Below are 22,690 nucleotides of genomic sequence, written 5' to 3' on the forward strand. Positions count from 1 at the left end.
TCCTTCGGCGTTAACCCCTTCAAATAAAAGTATTTGATGACAGCACGATTTTCCTGCTTTTCCATTTTTACGAAAACCACAGAGGCGTCTTGTTCAGCGTGCTGTCAAACCTACACTAGCAAGGAGATCGGGCTGAAACTATAGCTACAAGCTATCCAAGGATGGTACTATAGAATGTCACCTCAAGGTAGGCCTAGTGGCGTCATCTCTTGGTTAGGCCGGAAACTTATCAATCCACCCTCGTATAATACCGTTTAACAATTTGTACAAAAATTTTATATCAGAAGAAACTCTAAGAGAGACAAGAGACGGAATACGTGATGCGACTGATGTGATAGTATATTCGTGATTTAAAAACGGATCAGGTAAACCTAGCCGTGGTGCTAAAATTCTAAAGAATTTATGTTGAACAGTTTCTATTCGCTTTCTGCAGTAGGATACCAAATCGTTGCAGCGTGTTAGGCACAACCTTCCTAAAAAATGAGCCGTAACTTCTAAGCCTTAATAAATTACATTTTGATATCAAAAACTAATTCAATTCAAAACTCTAGGCATTTGAGAAAAGGCTTTAGGCATACAAGTGCTTAAATTAAACCAAAAGGGCTTCACGTATATCTTTGAAGGGTTCAAGCACTTTCTATGTTATTTTGTATAATTGCATTTAATTTATTTTTAAGTCAAGAACATCCTGTTTATCCTAAACATTAAAAAACATTATTGAGTCAGCCCACTGGTAAAAGTAAATATTGTGTTCTTCTTTCTTCTCTTTTCTAGATACTGTCCATACTTTCTTCTTTTCCATGACTACCTCTGTACTCAAGGGACATCGTTGTCCCATCCCGTTACTCGTGATAATTTTTTCTGAGTTTTTTTCATTGATTCTCACTTTAAATGATGTTATTGCTTCATATATTTCTTCTATCCTATTCCTTAATTTCATATTTATTCCTTTTTCTTCCATTATACTCCATATATTCTTTCTGTTTATCCTGTCAAGGACTTCCTTCATATCAGCAAAGAGTAGGAAGATTTCTCCTTATTCTTTCTTTATTTCTTCCTCAATGGCTTTTTTCTATGTATAATGCATCCAGTGTTCTTCCCCCTTTTCTTTGTGTATCATCCATGAGATTCTTCTCTTCCATTTCTTAAATTCGCGTAATATATTGACAATATAATTTTTGTCTGAGTTAATTTTGCTCATTAATAATGTAAAATATACGACAACCTAAAAGCACCTACCGTATAAAGAGTACTTATAAAGTTCATACATTTTTACGTGTTGAAACCGAAAGGTGTTAAAAATGCCATATAAATCAAAAGCCCAAGCTTCATATAGAAGATACCTATTACTACTTTTAATGAGTTGAAGTTTATTAATGATGAAACTAAAGTACGCTGTACTACTAAGAAATATGTATACGAAATCCATAACATCAGATTATTATTCGAGCTAGCAAATTTGCTCCATGTTTTTATGAATAAAACATTGTATTCACAACATTGTGTAAAAGCTCTGTTGATACCCTTCACACCCACGTTTTGTACCGTCATGAATCACTAATGAGGACTGGGAAGACCCCAAAAATTACAATCATAAATACGGTACATTTATTATCATTAATAAAGTGAATAAGAGGATTTTCTACCTTCTTATAATCTTATACATCATCATTATTTATCAGTTTGTCTGTCGGTCCATCGCAATCGCTTTTGATGTAGGTAATACACATCAGTCCATTTCTGCATCTTTTTCTTCGAGACATTCGATAACTGGCGCCAAAAATACCAAACACTTCATTTTTAACAGTAAAATAATAAATTACGTTGCTCATGTGTCAACCCCACCCCCCTCCCCAAATGTTCGGAATGACCTTTTACTAGATTTCTGTACCCTTACAGATCCGTTTTCCATATGGTTTATGAACAGCCCCTGTCGATCCCCCGCATTGGCTTTTTATGTAGAGAATATTGGATTATTAATTAAAACCATTGACATTATATTTTAGAATTTATCTATTATGATTGCGTTTGTAGGGAAAAATCTAAAATAATTTAAGCCGATGGAGTGCTCTAAAAACTAAAAGGTAATTTGTATTCCAAGATCGTAGACGAAAGAAACTCTCAGCGTGTAACACAAACTTTCTTCACTATTTGTTAGGAGTTTAGCTCACAGAACAAATTTTAAACAGTTTTAACACTTAGATAGTTTTATTTAATTTTATACGTACTGGCCAAATTGATTTTTCATCCCTCTTCGCTCACACGTACTCGGTTCTAATAACAATAGACAAAAAAACTAGGCGCTACTTTAGTATACGATCTGGCAACTAAAAGTATCTTCTTTTCCGTCATGAATCTGCTAGATCTGACTACCTATAGATACCTAAAGTTGGCCACTTCTTCTGATCTTTCGTCTCCTATCTTTATTTTCGCTTTTCCCTACTTTTTCTTTCCTTGCATGCCAGTATTTTTGTTTTACTTTTATTTATTTTCATACAATACTGTTTTGTCAATACCGCTTCCATTTTATTTAAAGGTATCTCTAACTCCTGCTTGCTAGATGGTAATACTGCTGTATCATCTGCAAATCTAAGCATATCAATCTTTTGCCCCTGTACATCTATCTCTACAGTTGTACTGTCTTTAATGATGTTGATCGCGTCTTCGATGTATGGATTAAGAAGGAGCAGTGAAAGTGTGCATCCCTGTCTGACTCGCTTCCTAATATTTACTTCCTTACGTTGCAACTTCAGCTCTATAACTGCCTGTTGCTCTTTATACAAACCAAGTATCACTTTTCTATCTCTGTAACTTATCCCTACGTTTTAGTAAGTAGATATCAACACAAGTGGACCTTGTTGGAGCACACGTAAACCTAAAATGTAGCATCGTACTACAGATGGCGTTTACCGCGCCATTTGTGGTATTTTCTAAAACGTACTGTTAAGACAGCAGGTAAAAGTTGGTCTGTGTTCTGTCGGAGCTGACTACAACGCGCTGATGAGATCCAAGAAGATCGAAATCGCGATCCGCGTCTGGCAGTTTGGACAAAATACAGACCACTTCGAATTATTTTATTTGATTATGGTAACGTGCCTATCACGTTGAGGTTAGCTACGCCGGGATTCGTTTTAGCAAGTAGATATCCACACAAGTGGACCTTGTTGGAGCATACGTAATCCTAAAATGTAGCATGTCGTTTATCGCGCCATTTGTGGTATTTTCTAAAACGCACTGTTAAGACAGCAGGTAAAAGTTGATCCAAAAAGATCGAAATCGCGATCCGCGTCTGACAGTTTAGACAAAATACAGACCACTTCGAATTATTTTATTCATCCCTACATTTTTAAGTATATTTAACATCTTGACCTTAAGTAATAATAATTATTTATTTAATCTTACGTATTTCGTGTTGGTCTTGCATACTTGATGCTGGTTTCAGTCTTGGTCTTGTTCATTTGATCTTAGTTTTAATCTTCGTAGTATAAAGACAGTCTTGGTCTTAATCTTGATCTTGCATTTTCGCATGACCGAGACTGCAAGACTCAAAGCAATTTTACTCATTATTAATGACAAACATGCTTATTGTATTGATCAAATAGACAAAACTTTTGTTAATTATTACTTTGCAATAGGCACTGAACAACTGGCTTAATTATGTTCGGATAGGAACGTAGACGTATTATTATTGACCGATTAAACGAAAACGTTTGCAATCCGTTCGCATGTACACGTAGGTACTTCAGTTTCCATTAACTTTGCTTTTAACTCTCCCTTATTTGTTCCGTTTATTCAGTCATTAGAAACCCAAGAACGGCCTAATTACTTATCAGAGTTTGCCTAATTTAAATTTTACTGGGGAAACGATCTCCGATTAAATTACGAAAACGAAATGTCTTTTGAAATTTCCAAAACAAACAAGCAAACAAACCTCGCGACTTCTCAACCAATTTTGGATTAAAGGATCAGTCACTGACAAATTTTAATCGATATGCGTATGTCAAAGACATTTTAGAAAATCGGGCGCATTCAATTAGAGCTATAGCAATTAAGAGAGCCGTTTTCGCTGTACGGATTGTATGTACGAGGTATGTTCAAAAAGTATCGCGAATTTCGTGTTATGTTGGTACTCATGTCTCTCATTTACATCAACAAGTTCAGCCATGTTGAATGTTCAGTTAATTTTTAACAGCTTCTTTGCATGGACGTGTTTTCGCTCGTCTTCAATTTTTGCCTATTCCAAAAAATGGATCGAAGGATCTGTATCAAATTTTATGTGAAAAATAAAAGTAAGTGCTCGGACCCATTCCGAATGTTCATTGTGGCATATGGTGAAGCTACCTTGGTACGAAGCAACGTTTATCGGTGGTACAAAACTTTCTGAGATGGTCGAGAAGATGTGAAAGATGAAGAACGTGTCGGACGCCCGAGCACGTCAACAACAGACGAAAACATTGATGAAGTAAAGAAAATATTTGACCAATCGTCGAACCACCATTAGAGAAGTTGCTGAGTTCCTAAACATATCGATTGATTCCTGCCATCCGATTTTTACCAATGATTTAGGCATGAGATGGGTCGCGGCGAAATTCGTATCAAAACTGCTCAATTTCGACCAAAAACACTGCATCGCATTAACATTTCTAAAGAGCTGCTGAATCCTGTCTGCGACTGGCCAAATTTGCTCCAAAAGGTCATAATTGGTGGAGAATCATGACTTTATGGTTATGACGTGGAAACCAAAGCTCAATCATCCCAATAGAAGCTGTCGCACGAGCGAAGACCGAAAAAAGTTAGGTCGAATCTGAAAGTTTTGCTTACAGTTTTCATGGATTGCAGGGACGTGGTGCATCATGAGTTCTTGTAGCAGGGCAATACGGTCAATAAGGAATATTACCTGCAAGTTATGCACAATTTGCGAGAAGCAATCCGCCAGAAACGCCTGGATTGGTGGATGAACAAAAATTGGCCGTTGCATCGTGATAACACCCCTGCTCATACATCGTTGCTTGTACTAGAATCTTGGCTGAAAAGAATACACTAATAATGTCGCAGAATGTTTTAGGATTCTGAAGGTGTAATTTTGGTATTAGATTTCCTGCAGAAGGGGGTCACAATTACAGGCGCTTATTATGGCAATTAATACAAGAAAAACGTCAGGGAAGTTGCGCATGGTCGTTCTCTTGCACCCAATCATATGCTCGTTATTGCAAAAGCTACAATAGCTAAGACGGCCTTCCATCCGCCATGTTCGCCAGATGTGGCTCCTAGCGACTACCGACACTTCGCAAAACTTAAAGAAATCCTTGCGCGGTAAAGGATTTTCGATAATTTGGTGATATATGAGGCAAATTGTGGTTTTGAGATACTGAAGGATCTTTCTTCTGGGAGGCGTTAGCAATGCTAGAACATCGATGGGACACTATGTTGAAAAATAAATGCCAACTATTTGCAAATTTGTTATTGTAAGTAGGTCAGGGGCGGAGCAAAGGGATTAGACCTCGTACAGCCGCAGTTTACAAAATTATTCAACTTTGTTAAGGTGTGGAGAGAATTGCGATTTACCCTAATTTGGGTACTTTTTATTCAATATTTTGCGTGTCAAGAAGTTTTTTGGATCTAAGAGATTTCATCAGCTTAATGAAAATATGATACCTATGTAAAGAACTTTTAAAACTATGAGATGGATTTAGCTGTTGGCTTTAGATGGAACATTTTAATTAAATGAGTTACTAAGACAATAAAATTATGATGTCTTTACCTTTTTAACCCCTACCTTTAATTACTAATTGAAGCTTTAAAATTTTATACTAAATTCATGATTATGTAGTACCTAATGATGCATCTTTCAGCCGCTTTTATTAAGTTTATTCTACGACTGTATTAAACTGTACCTACCTATGTTTGCCAGGGATAAGTACATCAAGGGTTTAGGTTATGTTATGGCGTGGGGTATCGCCATGATTAAAGTTTCAGTGCACAATTGGCAACGGTACTCATCGGTCCAAATTTGGACGGTTCAACCACTGCATATAATATGTACAATACTACTAACAAAACTCCTAAAACTACATTTTATAATATTCGTAATGTTTAAAAGTTTCTCAATTTTTTTTTGAAGATTTTGGAACTGGAAGATTTTTTCTTTTTTATAGGGGTTAATTTTTAAAACATTAACTAATTCTACCAACTATAGATAATTTCAAATTAATGTGTAAAAATTGGTCAAAGCATTGGTGTGTAAAGCCAGGGACTTGTATTCGATTCCCAGCGAGGACGACAGCAGCTAATTTTTATTAATTTGAGGTTATCTGTAGTTGGTAGAAGTTAATTCAGATTAATGTATCAATAAGATTTAATTTCATACTGCTATGGTTTAGTTTATAAAGATTAACAACGATAATATGATTTCTAATTTCAAAAACAATTTGAAGGAGAAAGTTATCTACTTACTAATTTATCTTTTTAAAATGTCAAAGCTCAAAACCCGAAAATTGGTCGGAAAAGCGAGATAATTTATTACTATGTATTAACAAACGTTCTATCTAAAGAGTTTAAAAAGCAACTTGTTTTCATGAGCAGTTTTTTAATATTGCAATCACACCTTCGAAAAAGAAGGATTTCGAAGTGATGAAAACCGTATAATGGATTTACCCATTTTGAAACAAAAAGCACGTCTGCATAGCTTTTTAAAGGGATTATTTATCGGTTTCTAGAACGTTTCGAAAGGGCTACCAACTGTTTATTACGATAGAAATACATACATTATTCAATTTTATTTCGATTTCCCGTTAGAAACGGTGCATGGGAATTATTATTGCACTTTGTATTCGGAACCATTATTCTACTCTGAAATGTTGTAATTCAAATCGTTTCGGTTAATGCACGATATGGAAGCACTAGCTTCGAAGTACCTACCGAATTCTGCCTACATGAATAACAAAATATGTCGTAAAATTAAGTGATCTATACAAAAATTCAGTTTATTGAAAATACAATTGAACTACTACACAACTCGTTTCAAACGGTTAGAGATGCGATTTTGACGAAAGCTGCGCGAATAGAAAGAATACACTTTAGATTCGAGCAAGACGATATAAAATATGATTCAATTTGGAAACCAGTTAAAGGGAAGGGGCATATTTCTAACCATTTGAAATCAGTTTTAGTAGCAGTTACCTTTTCATAGCATGAAAGGTTAGTTAGAGACATATTAGAAGAAAAAACTGGAGTTAAGGAGGGTTGAAGTAGGTTTGGAATAGATTACCGTTCGCGAATGGTCTGATATTAGTTCAAGATAGGGAGAAGTGGAGGTGCACTAAGATGAAGTATACAGACAATGTTTCTACAAAGTATACTTCATTTACTTTCTCTAGCAATGTGCCCCTTCTAATGTCTTGGATGTGCGCTGGCAAAATCGTAGGTAGGGAGAAAAAGCTCATTATACTCTCGACTCTTGTTCATTGAACTTACTTTTTCATACAGTACCTGCCAAAAGTTCTGTTCAATCATAAATAATAGTGCGAGTCGAATACAAGCGTTAAAGCCTTTAATATGTCTTCAAATATAAATAAACATCTCGTTGATATTTTTAGTAGTAAATGGTACCAATAACAGCACATTCGAGCAATGCAATTGTAGTGGATAAAATGGCCAATTTTTCCGTGCAGTATTGTACGGATTATACGCTCCTCACCGGTTAAGAGTTTGGCCGAGAGTTGTCTCCCTTCTTTTCTGGCTTAGTGCTGTTCTTTTCTACTTTGTCAAACTGAAGGTCAAATCGCTACAGAAACTAAACGAAGTATACATACAGTAATTACAGTCTGCACCCCAATAATATTGTCACATGTATGTAGGCAACCCACCATACATAGTGACAAAGAAGACCTGGTTTCTAGATGACATATACTGGGTCATTCTAGAACACTGCCAGCCTCTATAAGTAGTTGTTCCGTAGTAGTAGCAATAGTACTAGTACGAGAAGGAGTTCGAGGCGATACAAAGTAATGTAGTAGGAGTAAAGAAGTGACAAAGTGTTCATATAGTGGTGAATTGATAACTAATTAATAATAGAAGTGTTAATTAGACAGCAAATAGTTAAATAAAAGTAGTAATAGTGCGAGAAGGTGTTTAAATATCAAATCAGTACAACTAGAAACACACATATATTTTGTCGCATTTATTATTTCAATACGAAAGTGTTATTTATGATATTTACATTTAAATAAATTTGAGTCAAAATCAATTTAAGGTTGCTAAATTCTGATAGAAATTCCAGTCGATTTGGATATCCAAACTAAATAATTTCCAACTCTAGTAAACACTGCTGGCCAACCTACTTGGCATCCAAATGCCACTCCGAATGATACTATACCAACCTGAAACATAAATAATAATCGATATTACTGTTTTCTCATAATCTGCCTCTTGATATTTTTAAGGCTTTTGCAGCCGTAGTTAAGATAATAACAAAAGTTTACAATTAACTGAAGAATAATTCTTATATTGTAAGTTACTTGTAATTCCGGAATGCTTAATGTAACAAAAGACTCAATTAATGTTAAAGGAAGAATATGAAAGTATAATGTGAAATTAGAAAGATTGGAGACAGATTCTATGATTTACTTCTAGGGCGGAAATACTGAAATGTTTTACTAACATCGATAAAATGAGATAAATTCCTTGTCATTTCGAACAATAAAAATAACTGAAATGCGAAATAAGGTTTTCTTTAACTGTTTTGAATTGAATCTTGAAAATAGTACTAAAAATGTGGACTTTACCTGTCGATTATTAACTACTAAAGGTCCTCCTGAATCTCCGTTGCAAGTGTTCTTCCCTAAATCTCCTGATGTACAAATCTGGGTGGATTTGATAATACCCAAATATTGAACGTTACACCAGTGATTACTAATGACGTCCGTTTCGACCAGTCGAAGCACATTACTGATTTTCTTATTTTCATCTGATGCCCTTCCCCAGCCACTTATTATCCCAGTCATTCCCCTAAAGGTACTTCTCGCTTCGGATAGCGATGGTAAAGCAACAACTTGGATATGTCCTAAAATGCAAAGTTATTTCTTCTATTTTATTTATTCAATATTAACTGACTTATTATCATGCATTGAAAAATGCTGGCAAGCGAAATGTTCGCGGACGCGTGTAGTGCTGATCCACGCTGCACGCGCTGTATAACTTGTCTTTTACACGGCGCGTGGAGCGGCAATCATCGCGCGGTGTGTGCCCATGCTGAGCCCTTTACTCGGTACGAAGATTGAAAATTCACACTCGTAACGGGTTCGGCACGGCCTGGACGGACAGCGCGTCTTAGCGGTTTCTTTGATTTCTTTTCATGACCGTGACAGGCGCTAGTAATGCCGACTTACGCCCCACGCGTTGTGTAACATGACCTTTACACGGCGCGTGGAGCGGCATACCTCGCGTGGCGTGTGACCATTCTGAAACCTTTAGACGGCACGGAAATTGCCAATCCACACCCCGTGTAACTGATTCGACGCGGTCTGGAGCGGACAGGCGTATCTTAGCTATTTCTTTGGTTTCTTATTACGACGATGGCGGGCGCGTGTAATGCCGATCCACGCTCCACGCGCTGTGTAACATGTCCTTTACATGGCGCGTGAGCGGCAATCTTCGGGCTGCGTATGCCCCTTTACACGGCACGGAGATTGCCAATCCACACCACGTATAACAGGTTTAGCGCGGTCTGGAGCGGAAAGGAGCATCTAAGAGGTTTCTTTGACTTCCTTTCATGCAAGTGACAGCTGCGTGTATTCTCGATATACGCCCTACGCGTCGTGTAAAAATGCGTGTGGAGCTGAATACCTCGCGTGGTGTGTGCCCATGCTGAAACCTTTACACGACACGGAGATTGCCAATCCACACCCCATGTAACAGGTTCGGCACGGTCTGGAGCGGACAGTGCGTCTTTGCGATTTCTTTCTGTGACGGTGGTGTGCGCGTGTAATGCCGACTTAGCCCCACGCGTTGTATAACGTGGCCTTTACACGGCGCGTGGAGCGGCAACTTTCACGCGGTCTATGCCCATGCTGAATTCTTTATTCGGCACGAAGATTGCTAATCCACATTCTACGCAACGGGTTCGGCGCCGCCTGGAGCGAACAGGCGCGTCTTAACGGTTTCTCTGATTCCCTTTTGCGATGGTGATAGGCGCGTGTAATGCCGATGGACGCTCCACACGCTGTGTAAGATGTCCTTTACGTGTAACGAGTTTGGCGCGGTCTGGAGCTGAAAGGAGCGTCTTAGCGGTTTCTTTGATTTCTTTTTGCGACGGTGGCAGGCGCGTTTAATGTCGATCCACGCCCCACGCGTTGTGTAACCTGATCTTTACACGGCGCATGGAGCAGCAATCCTCACGCGGCGTGTTCCCATGCTGAATTCCTTACACGGTATGGAAATTACTAATACACACTCTACGCAACGGGTTCGGCGCGTCCTGGAGCAGACAGGCGAAGACTCGCGGTTTCTTTGATTGATGTAACATGGCTTTTACACGGCGCGTGGAGCGGCAATCCCCGCGCGGCGTATACCCATGATCAACCCTTTTCTGTATATATTAATATTTTCTCGTAAAATAAATGCATTCCTAGTGTTTCCTAGGGCAGAGCTGTGTATATTTTGTCAACGGAAATAATAGTTTCGAATTTAAAATCAAAATTATTTAAACCATAGAAATATTGTTTCGTAAAAATTATGCGATTGATGCAATAGTTAAATTAAATAAATGACATAAAGGATTTCGAAACAGTAATTGTTAATTCCATTTTCCAGTGTTAATGGAACCCTTTTCTGTTTGTAGTCTTTTGTTGTGTTTCTTTCACAATTGAGTAAGTTAACATGTTCTTTCGTCGAACATGTAAGAACGTATTTGTGGCGGTTCTTAGTTTTCAGCGGTTTGCTTGAATAGTTCGATTATTTACGCTATCAATATCTGCAAGCTTGTACGTAGTTGTTCTAATGTGGACGTAATCGACTTCTTTAGCATCGATGGCAATAACTTGTTGTAATTTCTTAAGAAATAATCGCCTTCTTGCAGTCTTAACTGTTTGTATATACCATTATAAGTGTTGTTCAAATGTCAGAACGATATTAAACTTAATGAGATCTTAAAACTTTTATGGAGTACCTCAAATTACGAGGGTGGATTGATAAGTTTCCGGCCTAACCAAGAGATGACGCCACTAGGCCTACCTTGAGGTGACATTCTATAGTACCATCCTTGGATAGCTTGTAGCTATAGTTTCAGCCCGATCTCCTTGCTAGTGTAGGTTTGACAGCACGCTGAACAAGACGCCTCTGTGGTTTTCGTAAAAATGGAAAAGCAGGAAAATCGTGCTGTCATCAAATACTTTTATTTGAAGGGGTTAACGCCGAAGGAAATTAAAAAAGAGATGGACTCAACACTGGGGACATCCTCCCCGTCATATTCAACCGTTAAGCAGTGGGTTTCCGAGTTTAAAAAGGGTCGTGTGAGCACCTCTGATGGGCCTCGCTCAGGACGCCCCGTTGAGGTCACAACTCCAGATATGATCGAAAAAATTCATCAAATAGTGCTGGGAGACCGCAGATTGAAAGTGCGTGAGATAGCTGAGACCTGTAAGATGTCATATGAACGTGTGCAACATATTTTGCACCAACATTTGCATATGGAAAAGCTCTGTGCAAGATGGGTGCCGCGTTTGCTAACAGTCGACCAAAAATTGATTCGAAAAAACATTTCTACCGCAAATTTGTCATTGTATAAGCGTAATCCAAGCGAATTTTTGCGTCGATTCGTAACCGTTGACGAAACGTGGGTCCACCACTACACTCCTGAAACCAAAGAACAGTCTAAACAGTGGATTGGACCAGGGGAACCAACTCCAAAGAAGGCAAAAACAATTTTTTCGGCGAACAAGGTTATGGCTACTGTTTTTTGGGATGCAAGAGGTATTATATACATTGATTACCTTGCAAAGGGTAATACTATCACTGGTCAATACTACGCAGACTTATTGCAACGTTTGAGCCACGAGGTGAAAATTAAACGACCTCATCTGGCGAAGAAAAAAATCTTGTTTCATCACGATAACGCACCAGCGCACACGTCAATCGTTGCGACGGCTAAAATCAACGATCTAAAGTTTGAATTGATGCCGCACCCTCCTTACTCTCCAGACCTAGCCCCGAGTGACTATTTTCTGTTCCCTAATCTCAAAAAATGGCTTGGCGGTAAGAGATTTGCGGACAATGAAGAAGTAATCGAAGCTGTAAATGGTTATTTTGAGGAGCTTGACGAATCAGTCTATAGAGATGGCATTAATAGACTGGAACACCGCTATGAGAAATGTATCAGCCTTGGAGGAGATTATGTTGAGAAATAAAAAAAAAAAATTTTTAAAAACCTTGTTTTTCTTGGTCAGGCCGGAAACTTATCAATCCACCCTCGTATATGGATCGTAACTGAAGATGGTTGGCAGAATCAAATGAAAATTTAATAATACAGAAGAACATTAAGGCGAATCCTCTCCCTAAGTTTAGAATTTTTGAATATTTTGAATACCGAAATCGTTAAAGAGCTCAAAAATTGTGTCTCATGATGATTTTTCCCTTGCATATTCTATCAGAAGTATTGTTGACAGCATTTGTGAGTCTTTTGGGCAAAGAGTAATATTAAAATTTTTAGGTAACCAAACATGAAAAGTTTACTTGGTTGACTTGTGTCACTCTGAAAGTTAATCAATAGAGAACATTTTGAGGCTGCCAGTTTTATAATTTTTTTAAAAGAAGAAAACAAAAAATAAATACATTTCGATTGACTTAGGAATGTGGAGTTTGCAATAAATTAAATCATTACACCAAAGGACATCTATTTTGTTGCTCGTTCGCATCGTTCCTAATTTCTATCAGATCTCCCCTGTTCCTTGTCAAAGGGGATGTCATGAAGTTAAACAATATAATACTAATGAATTGGTTTCTTTGTGACTGTTTTTCGCTTCCTTTAGATTTATTTATAATTAAGGTGCATGAAACTTTGTACCCTTTTACTTCTAAATAAAATGAGCTATCGACTTCAAATTCATGTAGCTTTTTGATCCAAAGATGAATGCTACGGAAATGGGTAAGCGGAAATAGGTTGGGTCAGTAAATTGAGGAAGGTGATTTCTGATCATGGTGAACATTGTTACTTTATAGTTTTTAGGATTTTATAAAGTACAATAGGTTCAAATTTGGACTGTAGTACTTGTTATCGGAAAGCATAGTACTACTACTTAATATTGACGACATTTTCATGATGTTTGAACCTAACTACAACCAACTGTACACTCAAATTTACCAGACTGTATGCAACCAACTACACAACCAAATATAAAATCTACTTTTTTCCAATTGTTTATTTCCACCTCGGGTATGTAAAATTGTTGATTGAAGATTCTAGTTAAAGCATAACATCCTGAACATCGAAAGTAAGCCTAAGCCACCCTTACATCTTTTAGTTAAACACTTTTATCTCCATTTAACTCCAGAATATTGTACTATCGGCTATCCTGCTTCTACAGATTACGTTTGCAAAACACAATCGACGTTTTGGTGGTTTAATTCGCAAATATCTTTTAAACCGCTTAATAAAGTCGAACCCTGGTCCTTAAAAAGTTTATGTGGATCTTGTTTATAGCTCTCATTCGTTCATCATCATCATCATAAGGTCGTCAGTCCTCAGACTGGTTGGACCCGCACTTCCACTCTCCTATTCTGAGATAATCTTTGCATTTTAACTATTTGCGAACAGTAATCTAATCTAGGTCTACTTTTACTCCTCTTAACTCTTGTTTATGCCTCCAATATATCTCTGATTAGACCTTCATATTGAGAAGGTGTCCTACCAACCTATCTCGCCTATTTTTTATTGACTTTCATTGAATCTTGTGTTCTCCTGTTCTTTCTAATTCATTTCTAACCTTCTCTATCCACGGTATCCTCATCATTCGCCGGTAACAATACATTTTGAACGCTTCTAACCTTTACTTATCCGTCGCGTCCACCGTCCATGTTTCGCACCCGTACAGCGCCGCGCTTCAAACATACACCTTCAACAATCTTTTTCGAATCTGTAAATTAATCGTTCGCGAGCATATAAGTGACTTCTATTTATCGAAGGCGACTCTACCCTACGCTATCCTCTGCTTTATAACTCTACTACCCCTTCCTCTAATTAATTAGATTTTATAATTTTACTTTACACTGGTTAGCTTATTTAGGCAAACCAATTCTAAGGAGATTCTATTATGCATATTTACAAATGGATAGAGGTGTCCATTTGAAAGAAATAGTCACTTGAAAAGGCGGCAACTATTATTAACTTAGGTACTTACTGGATAAAGGCACATGTTCTGGCAAGACAACCAGAGCAATGTCGTTTGTTAGATAGTACGAGTCCCATTCAGGATGAATAATAAATTTCGAGGTTATGTAACGTCTCTGTGTTGGCTCGAGCTCTCTAATGTTATGGGCCCCAAGAATCACTTCGACCTTTTCAGCACTGCAATAACAAATTTAAGAATGCAATAAAACGAAAACTGATAGGAACACAGTCATTTATTTTTCATTTCCAAGTCGTTTTTCTTTATTCGTTTCAATTTATTCTACCGTACCTACTATATTTTAATTTTATTTACAACCGGAGTTTTGTTTTAGAGAATTACGTAACATGACCGTAATTTTTCCTTGAACTAGAATTTATTACCGCAAACAAATGCCGCAGTTATCGAACTCATAATTTTATATAGATATAGGCAGTAAATTGCCTGTTTATGTTAATGTACGATAAAATTTCTATCTTAAAATGCAACATTAAGGAAGCGACTCCTTTTAAATTAACAAAAAGCTTAATCAATTTACACTTTTAAAAATTCAACAGAACTAAAGGATAATTCTAATTTTATGCGCGTGACGGTAAAAGTATAACAAAAATTGTCGTAATTAAATATAAATTAAGTAAACTAACAGTCCTGACAAGTACTCGCTTAATGAATTTACTCCGTTGAAAATTGCTTTCTAAATGTATTTTAGGAAATGAATGCAGTCCACTTGATTATTCGCAAAATCTTATTTGAATGCGGTTTTTCATACTAATTAAAAATTAGTTTAGGCAAACTTAGATAAACAACCAAAGCAAATTACAGGTAAGGTTCTTTACATCCTGTTCCGTTTTGTTAGACGTATTCGTTCCGTCCACAGAAGTAGAGAATGGACTGAGCATTACCTTCATGAAATTTACCACTTTCTAGAAAGAGAGGAAACGATCATGCAGCCAATATCTGCCCCTTTCCTTTCTTCTTTACCTCATTCTTCCGCTCCTGTAAGACTGTGACGTAGACCAATCAAAATTCTTGAAAAAAGAAAACAACTACTGGCCGCACAATCGTTTTGTCTCTCTCATACGTTTCCGTCTATATTTACTTTATACCTAGTGGATAGAGAATGGACAGTCCAATCTCTATATCTATGGTACTGTCTTACCTTATCTCGAACGTATTCGTGATCAAGTGTATACCCACCTTTAGAGTTTCAAATTACCACATGGTACAGAATAGGAGATAATGGATGACAAATATTCGATAATTTAATAAACACGTGTACCATAGTAAGAATTATATGAATTTGAAGACACGTGATCGAAGAAACATTCAATTTTCAAAATATGTAATGTAATAGGGTGAATTTAATAAAGTACATTTTCAGTATTTGTATAAAATACTTTGAACAATATATCTGAAAGGTATGGAAAAGATTAGGAGCCGCTCCCAAAAACAAAAAGGCCTTTTAGAGCTATAAAAAACACAATTTATTTCTGACATATCGTTAGCCACGCTGGGTATCGAGAAACCCAGTAAAATTTGAGAAACTCTTTTATTTTCTTTACAAAACTTGTTGCACAACAATAAATTAATTTCAAGACTCACCCATCGACACAATGAGCAGCAGTAAGAACATGCATGGTAGATATTAGGGAACCCCCACAAAAGAATACTCCATTTTTTGTATTTATTACAAGTGCGGCCTGAAAATAAAAGTCAATTTGTGTAAAATATATAACAAACGATTTTCTACAGGAGGGGAAAAACAGATAAGTTTTCTCTTTTCGTACATGTGTGGTTCTACAGATATTTTAAAGAACGTCTTTACTGCTTCAAATCATCATTTCTTGTTGTTATCTTCCATTTGTTTTTCGTATATTTTTACATACAAGACTGGCTGTTATAGATGGTCACGTTTATCTTATAATTTATGCTAAGTAATCGCTGCTCCTTCGTTTTTCTCCACTTTTTCTCAATTTACGATTAACGAATTGTGATCTAACAAAATGGGATATTGTAGTAACATTATTCGGAGATTGCGTGTAGACTAAGAACATTTCAACGACATAAGGAGACCAGTAGCGATTCGGGTTGATTTACTTAGAGGTAATTGAAGTGCCTTATTTCCATCTTACGTTAACCACGAAAACGCATTGCTCATTACAATAGCGACGGAATTCGTTTTACAAAATTATACAGCTTGTCACTGTGCTACTCTGTAGTAGTTCTTAAGCAAACTAAAGGACTTGCTCAGTTGTTAGTTATTCATACCGAGCGGCATGGCTTAGAGGTCTAGACCATTGCTTAGCATTCGGGAGGACGCCGGTTCGATTCCGGGTCCGTCTGGCTTTGTCCAAGTTTTTCTGTGGTTTCCTTGGATCACTTAGGCAAATGCTGAGGCAGTAATATTCCACAGATAATCTTTCATTCTCTTCTGTCTTCATTTCGTCGGTCTCATCTTTCTTGCCCGAGACACCACCCACCCATTCCCACGATTCCTGAAAGCAGGCTGAAGAGGGCCTTCCTCCCTACTTTCCGGCGTAGTCCGGAGGGACTGCCCGCCCACCAGCATTACTGGCTGGTGGGAATGAAACACCCAAAAGTTTAAAGTTTTTAGTTATGTAGCTTTGAAGACGTTCGGAATACAGCCGTTTTCACCACAATATGATTCACCAGCGTGGTTAAGCCGGTCCTGTGCGTGAACTGCCACTGTAGGTGTGCACGAAATACCGTACGCACTATAAAAACTCTACAGATACATCGATGGAGAATGTAAGAAGTGCTGGTTATCGATCACATAATGTTTACGATAAAAATTAATTAAATAAGTACATTTTTTCGTCGCTATAGTATGGACCACTTTGTAGATTACACCTCAACATTCAACACCATGTATGTTATTGAACAACTCTTGTCGATTTTGCTTGGACTTTTAGCTACTTACGTATAGCGAATTGGTACAAAGTAAATTTGAGCTTTTGTACCAAATTGTTATCTATAGGAAAACGATTTCTTGAACCGTTTGTCTCGTTTTTATATACGTGGTCGCAATTTAAATGTTCCCAAGTGACTTTTATGATTCTAGTCGTAATCTGTCTTGTTGAGAGCGTAACAAAAAATAGGAAGGAAATAATAAGGCAATGACAATGAGAAGAAAATAATTTTTTTTTTCGGTTGTTTGCGTAACAGTCAATCTGCTGTTAAGAGAAAGTACTTATGTACTTTATTTAATAAAACAAATAATCCAAAATGTAATTCTATTATTGCAGGAGAATTATCTAAATCTTATTGAATAATAAATAAAAATGATGCTGACCAATGCGGGCACGATAGCTTTTTGCCGTTTGTCGACTTTGACCTAATTCAATATAATCAATAACCAAACTCGATTTAATGCAGTATACTTAAGACGATTTTAATTTAAGGTTAGATCCCAATATTTGATAATAATATACCTATAATTACATCATCCGTATAAATAACAAGTCTTCACTAAACTAAAATGTCCCGAAACAAAAAAATCCTCAACAACATCAATCTTATCATCCGACCAGTAAAAATTTGCCTACATTTTCAAATTGTTTTTAGCCTTAATAAAAGCCTTAAAACCAATCTCCTAGTATTTCAAAATTTCATACTTTGAAATAGCAGAGAGACATATAATAGAGTTATTTCTAAAATTTTTATTCTTCTAACCACTCATTCCTTATTTCTTCTATATGGTTTGAAATCAAAGCCACAAAGGGGTCCAAAGTTACTTATTTATTTAAAAAAAAAAAAACAAGTTTTCGTTAGAGTTGTGGGGTATTCACAAGGTTAATTATTCTGATCTGATAACGATTCAGTGGGGTAATAATTTGAATGCACTTTACTGAATTAACCCCAGGCTTAATAAAAAGGATTCACCTAGGAATTAAATGGATACTATATACTATATTTTCTCTTTTGACATGAAATCCAAAAACGCGTCAGTTTTATAATGCATATTAACTAGATACTTCAAATCATCGTCTTCATCCAAGTGTCGTCAGTTCTGAAACTGGTTGGACACGCACCTCCACTCTTTTCTATCCTGAGTCCTACAAACTTATCTCGTCTATTTATTATTGACTTCCATAGCGCCCTACACCTTCTCATTTCTAACCTCTTCTATCCACGGTAACACCACATTTGGTATGTTTCTATACGGTTTTAACAATCTCTTTTGAATTTTTGAATTAACCGTTCCCATGCATAGAAGTGATTCTTTTTGTTAAAAGCAGCTTAACCCTGTGCTATTGTTTGTTTTATATCCCTACTCCTGCCCCTTCTCTCCTTATTTATCTGACATTCTAGTTACCGAAAATCAGCGACTTCTAATATTTCGTCTCCTATCTTTATATCTACTTTTTCCCTGGTTGTTCTTCCCTTGCATACGAATATTTTTGTTTTACATTTATATCATACTGTTTTGTGAAAGACCAACGCAACTTACCTGATAGGGTAGAGAATTAGGTCGCGCTTCTTCTCCACCAACTATCCTCGCAGCAATTGCGGGAGGAGCTGGCGATCCATTGAACAGGGGATCGGGATGATTGGGTGTGATTGTCACTAGGTTCATTTGGCACTACGATAAGAAAACACCTTAGATTTGATTTTCAAAAATATAATTATGGTTGCTAAAAACGTACCTGAATTAAAGTTAGAAAATTTAAGATGACTATTATGTACAACATGTTTAAGGTAGACGTATTTGTTTAGTTGCTAACTTTGGTAACGGTTTTCTCTTTTATATCGAAATCCTAAGGCCATGATAGTTGGGGTTAAAAGTGGATTCCCTGAAAATAATAAAGAAATTAGCAAAAATGGGGTAGTTTAGGCAGTAGGTACTTTGGACGTTACAATAATCATGTTTACATGGTACAATGATTTGTGAATTTTAGAAGAAATTTTTGTAGGACTTTTAATATATTAATTAATTTTTACCACTATAGATAACCTCAAATTAATGAAGAAAAATTATTACTGCTGTCATGCTCTCACCGGGAATCGAACCCAGGTTATGCACTATTTCTCTACCACTAACTTAAGATTTAAAAATGAATTCAAAAATTTAATCCACAATGATTTATTTCATTCTTAAAATAACATAGGTACCAACAGACAATATAATTAAAGGAAATCAGTGGGTACTACCTCCAGCGAGGTGGTTAATTCCCTAAAATTTATGACGAGCTTTGCTAGACCGAAGAAAAAACTATGAAAGAATGTTTTAGGCATTTACACGAATTGCTCCTACTGTCTGAGAGGTGTCGAAGTAGCATTTACTTATGTTTAGTAGGTATTTACTGTTTAGGAATGTAAACTTCTTCGTCTTAGTCTACGGGGGAGGTATTACTGAAGTAGATTTTCCATATAGATACCCTTCCCAGCCGATGTGTAAATCTTTTTTCTTTTTAATATTGGTATAAATCGTAAGGAATTAGACCAAAACAGTAACCGAAAAAAACAATCGAAATTTCTTTGAACGTTTCGCCACTTTATTCTAGCTTCTTCAACAACTCATTTCAACTCTTCCTCTCGTTGTAACATTTTTTGTTACCTGGTGTAAGATTAGTCAATCGATTTGGACTTTGGACAAGATTTAGACTTTTCTCAAGGAAATAATGAAATTTCTAATGTAAACGATAAAATGCTGTAAAATCAAATGCAAAATAAACCAAATAGTTAATTCCTTATATTCAACTGAAAGTAATTTCTAAGAAGTAATCCATGATTCTGTTGAAAACTGAAAATGAAATTTATTTTAAACAATAAACAATGTGTGATGACGCCATCCAGCATTCACCCATATGACACTTCTTAATGACAGAAAATCCACCCCTTTGTTCTGTCGGAAGAATCTTCTAGCAGGATAGCTGACTAGTCCGACTGTCCTGCTAGACTTTTGGGTGTTTCATTCCCACCAGCCAGTAATGCTGGTGGGCGGGCAGTCCCTCCAGACTATGCCGGAAGGTAGGGCGGAAGGCCCTCTTCAGCCTGCTTTCAGGAATCGTGGGAATGGGTGGGTGGTGGTTCGGGTGAGAAAGATGAGACGGACGAAATGAAGACAGAAGAGAATGAAAGATTATCTGTGGAATATTACTGCCTCAGCATTTGCCTAAGTGATCCAAGGAAGCCACAGAAGAACTTGGACCAAGGCAGACGGACCCGGAATCGAACCGGCGTCCTCCCGAATGCTAAGCAATGGTCTAGACCTCTAGGCCATGCCGCTCGGTCGCCTGCTAGACGAACCTCCCGATATTTATATCTGTCCTTGTAGCAGGACTGAATGAAATTCCTGCAGTTGTTTGTTGACAGTCTTTAGAGTAGGGTCTCATCTTAAGTAATAAAACTTGAGAACTGAAATTTGCGAATTATACAGAATTTTTTTCAAGGAATCCAATGCTACCGCTTCTGTTCTCTTGTGCAATGTGTAAATATTTTCACATTGTTATGCATACGCCCTGTCGGCAGGTTGCTTTGAAGCGTTTTTAATTGCCTGAAGGCCTCTTGGGCATTTTATTATTAAGGTTTATGCAGCCCTTCTAGGCCGAACGGCATGGTCTAGAGGTTTAGACCATTGCTTCGCATTCGGGAGGTATTGGGTTCGATTCCGGGTCCGTCTACCCCGGTCCAAGTGTTTATGTGGTTTCCTTGCATCACTTAAGTAAATTCTAGGGTAGTAATATTCAACAGGTGATGATCTATCACTCTCTTCCGTCTCATATTTCTCATCCTATCCATTCCTAAAAGGATGCTGAAGATGGTCTTCCGTCCCACTCTCCGGTAAATCGCGGAAGAACCGCCCGCCCACCAGTATTAGAAATTGGTGGAAATGGAATACCAAAAAGTTAGAGTTCTAATGGACAAACCGCTATTGCAATCGATGGTTATAATTACATAATTAGACATTAATTTCGTGAAATTTTTTAATTCGTTATATAAAAATCGGTAATTTTGTTTCACAATGCCTTAACCTTTGATTTTCTCTCAGATCAATATCAGACTGTTTGAAAGAACGAACCGAAAAAAATTGCAAATATCGAAATTGAATTTAGTGTGCTAATGGAACGTGCCTTTGGCGAAGAATGTGGTAAAGTCTTCTCGGTCTATTCCGTGCTGCAAATCAAACAATTGAAGCATTAAACCGCATTGCACAACTTCTTTTTTAATCTTGATGTCGATACTCTTTCTACGATCTCCATCCATTTCCTTTTTTATGTGCATTTAGACTTTCATTATCAATTTCTTAAGAAAAAAGTTCTTCCTTTTTCGTCTGGTAGTCAATTACGATTTCTAAGTTACAATAAATAAAGTACAATCGGGACAAACATATCGGTATGTAGGTACTTTTAGAATTCATGTATTGATATCATCGCAGTAGGTACTGGTTAATTAAATTAATTATCATTGAGATGCACTGTAATGTATCTGTAACACATCGATTGCTATGGTTTGCGGAAGCAGTTTTTGTAGATACGAAATACTTTCCATTTTAGAGAAAGAAACAATGAAAGCTTTTCTCTATTATTTAATTAATAACACGAATTTCTTTAAGGATGTAGGTACGCCTGATTGTCAAATCCAAACTGAATTACCAGAACCTTCGATTTTTGCTTAATTATAATTTTTAAAAATATAAATTTCTACCCTGTATCTTTCTAAAAAATATTTAATATTGTGACTGTGACATAAGAACACTATTTAAAAAATTATTTTATGAAATATTTTAGTTAAGAATCGACTTTTTCAATCGATTACTACAATCTTATAGAGTTAGTAAAATGCAATTTCTAGAAATTTCGGAATATATAAGCGGTTTCAAGAAATGTAGCAATTGGCGAAATTCCAAAATTAATTTTTGCAATCCATTATTTTTGTGGTGCAACTTTGTTTGTAAAGAAAACAATTTTGACAAAATCTTCCAAAAACTACAAACGAAACTCACTTTTAGTAATAGCTTTCATCAGAACCATGAAGTTTCAAAATCTATAATAAGTAAATGGACTTTTCCTTCAAACAAAAGAAAATACAAAGTTTAGACGTGGCCAAGCCGAGAGCGTTTTGTAATTTTATTATATTTATTACTTATGTAAGTCAAAATTGTGTTAAAAATATGTATCAATACTGGCACTAAAAATTTATTAATACAAGTTAAAAAAGGATGTACTTACCAGTGTTAATGCTGGTGAAACATGTTTCTTAAAGCACTTCACGAAGTCCACTTGATAACACGATCACAATCACGAAAATATTTCTTATTTATTAACAATAAATCACTAGAGACAATTATT

General features: G+C 36.6%; 3 protein-coding genes across 3 annotated transcripts in view; 2 read left to right on the forward strand and 1 right to left on the reverse strand.

Annotated features, from left to right (window-relative positions):
• LOC108734776 overlaps nucleotides 1–5,317 on the forward strand; it is a 116,905-nt gene extending 111,588 nt beyond the window's left edge. The window contains exon 15 of the mRNA XM_025981280.1: nucleotides 5,150–5,317. Within this exon, the coding sequence (XP_025837065.1) occupies nucleotides 5,150–5,317 (168 nt within the window). The remainder of the gene's footprint in view (nucleotides 1–5,149) is intronic.
• The window catches only part of LOC108736517, a 58,465-nt gene that overhangs the window by 3,825 nt on the left and 31,950 nt on the right, over nucleotides 1–22,690 (forward strand). The gene's annotated exons all lie outside the window — the stretch shown is intronic.
• On the reverse strand, nucleotides 8,256–22,640 carry LOC108734784 (brachyurin-like). The gene is made up of 7 exons (XM_018466457.1): nucleotides 22,571–22,640; nucleotides 19,046–19,192; nucleotides 18,850–18,981; nucleotides 15,981–16,078; nucleotides 14,391–14,557; nucleotides 8,784–9,061; nucleotides 8,256–8,378 (listed from the first exon to the last, which is right to left on the reverse strand). Exons 2-7 carry the CDS (start codon nucleotides 19,088–19,090, stop codon nucleotides 8,256–8,258), a joined length of 843 nt encoding a protein of 280 aa, XP_018321959.1. The 5' UTR covers nucleotides 19,091–19,192; nucleotides 22,571–22,640.

Source organism: Agrilus planipennis, unplaced genomic scaffold, assembly GCF_000699045.2.
Source record: "Agrilus planipennis isolate EAB-ADULT unplaced genomic scaffold, Apla_2.0 scaffold5, whole genome shotgun sequence".
NCBI lineage: Eukaryota > Metazoa > Arthropoda > Insecta > Coleoptera > Buprestidae > Agrilus > Agrilus planipennis.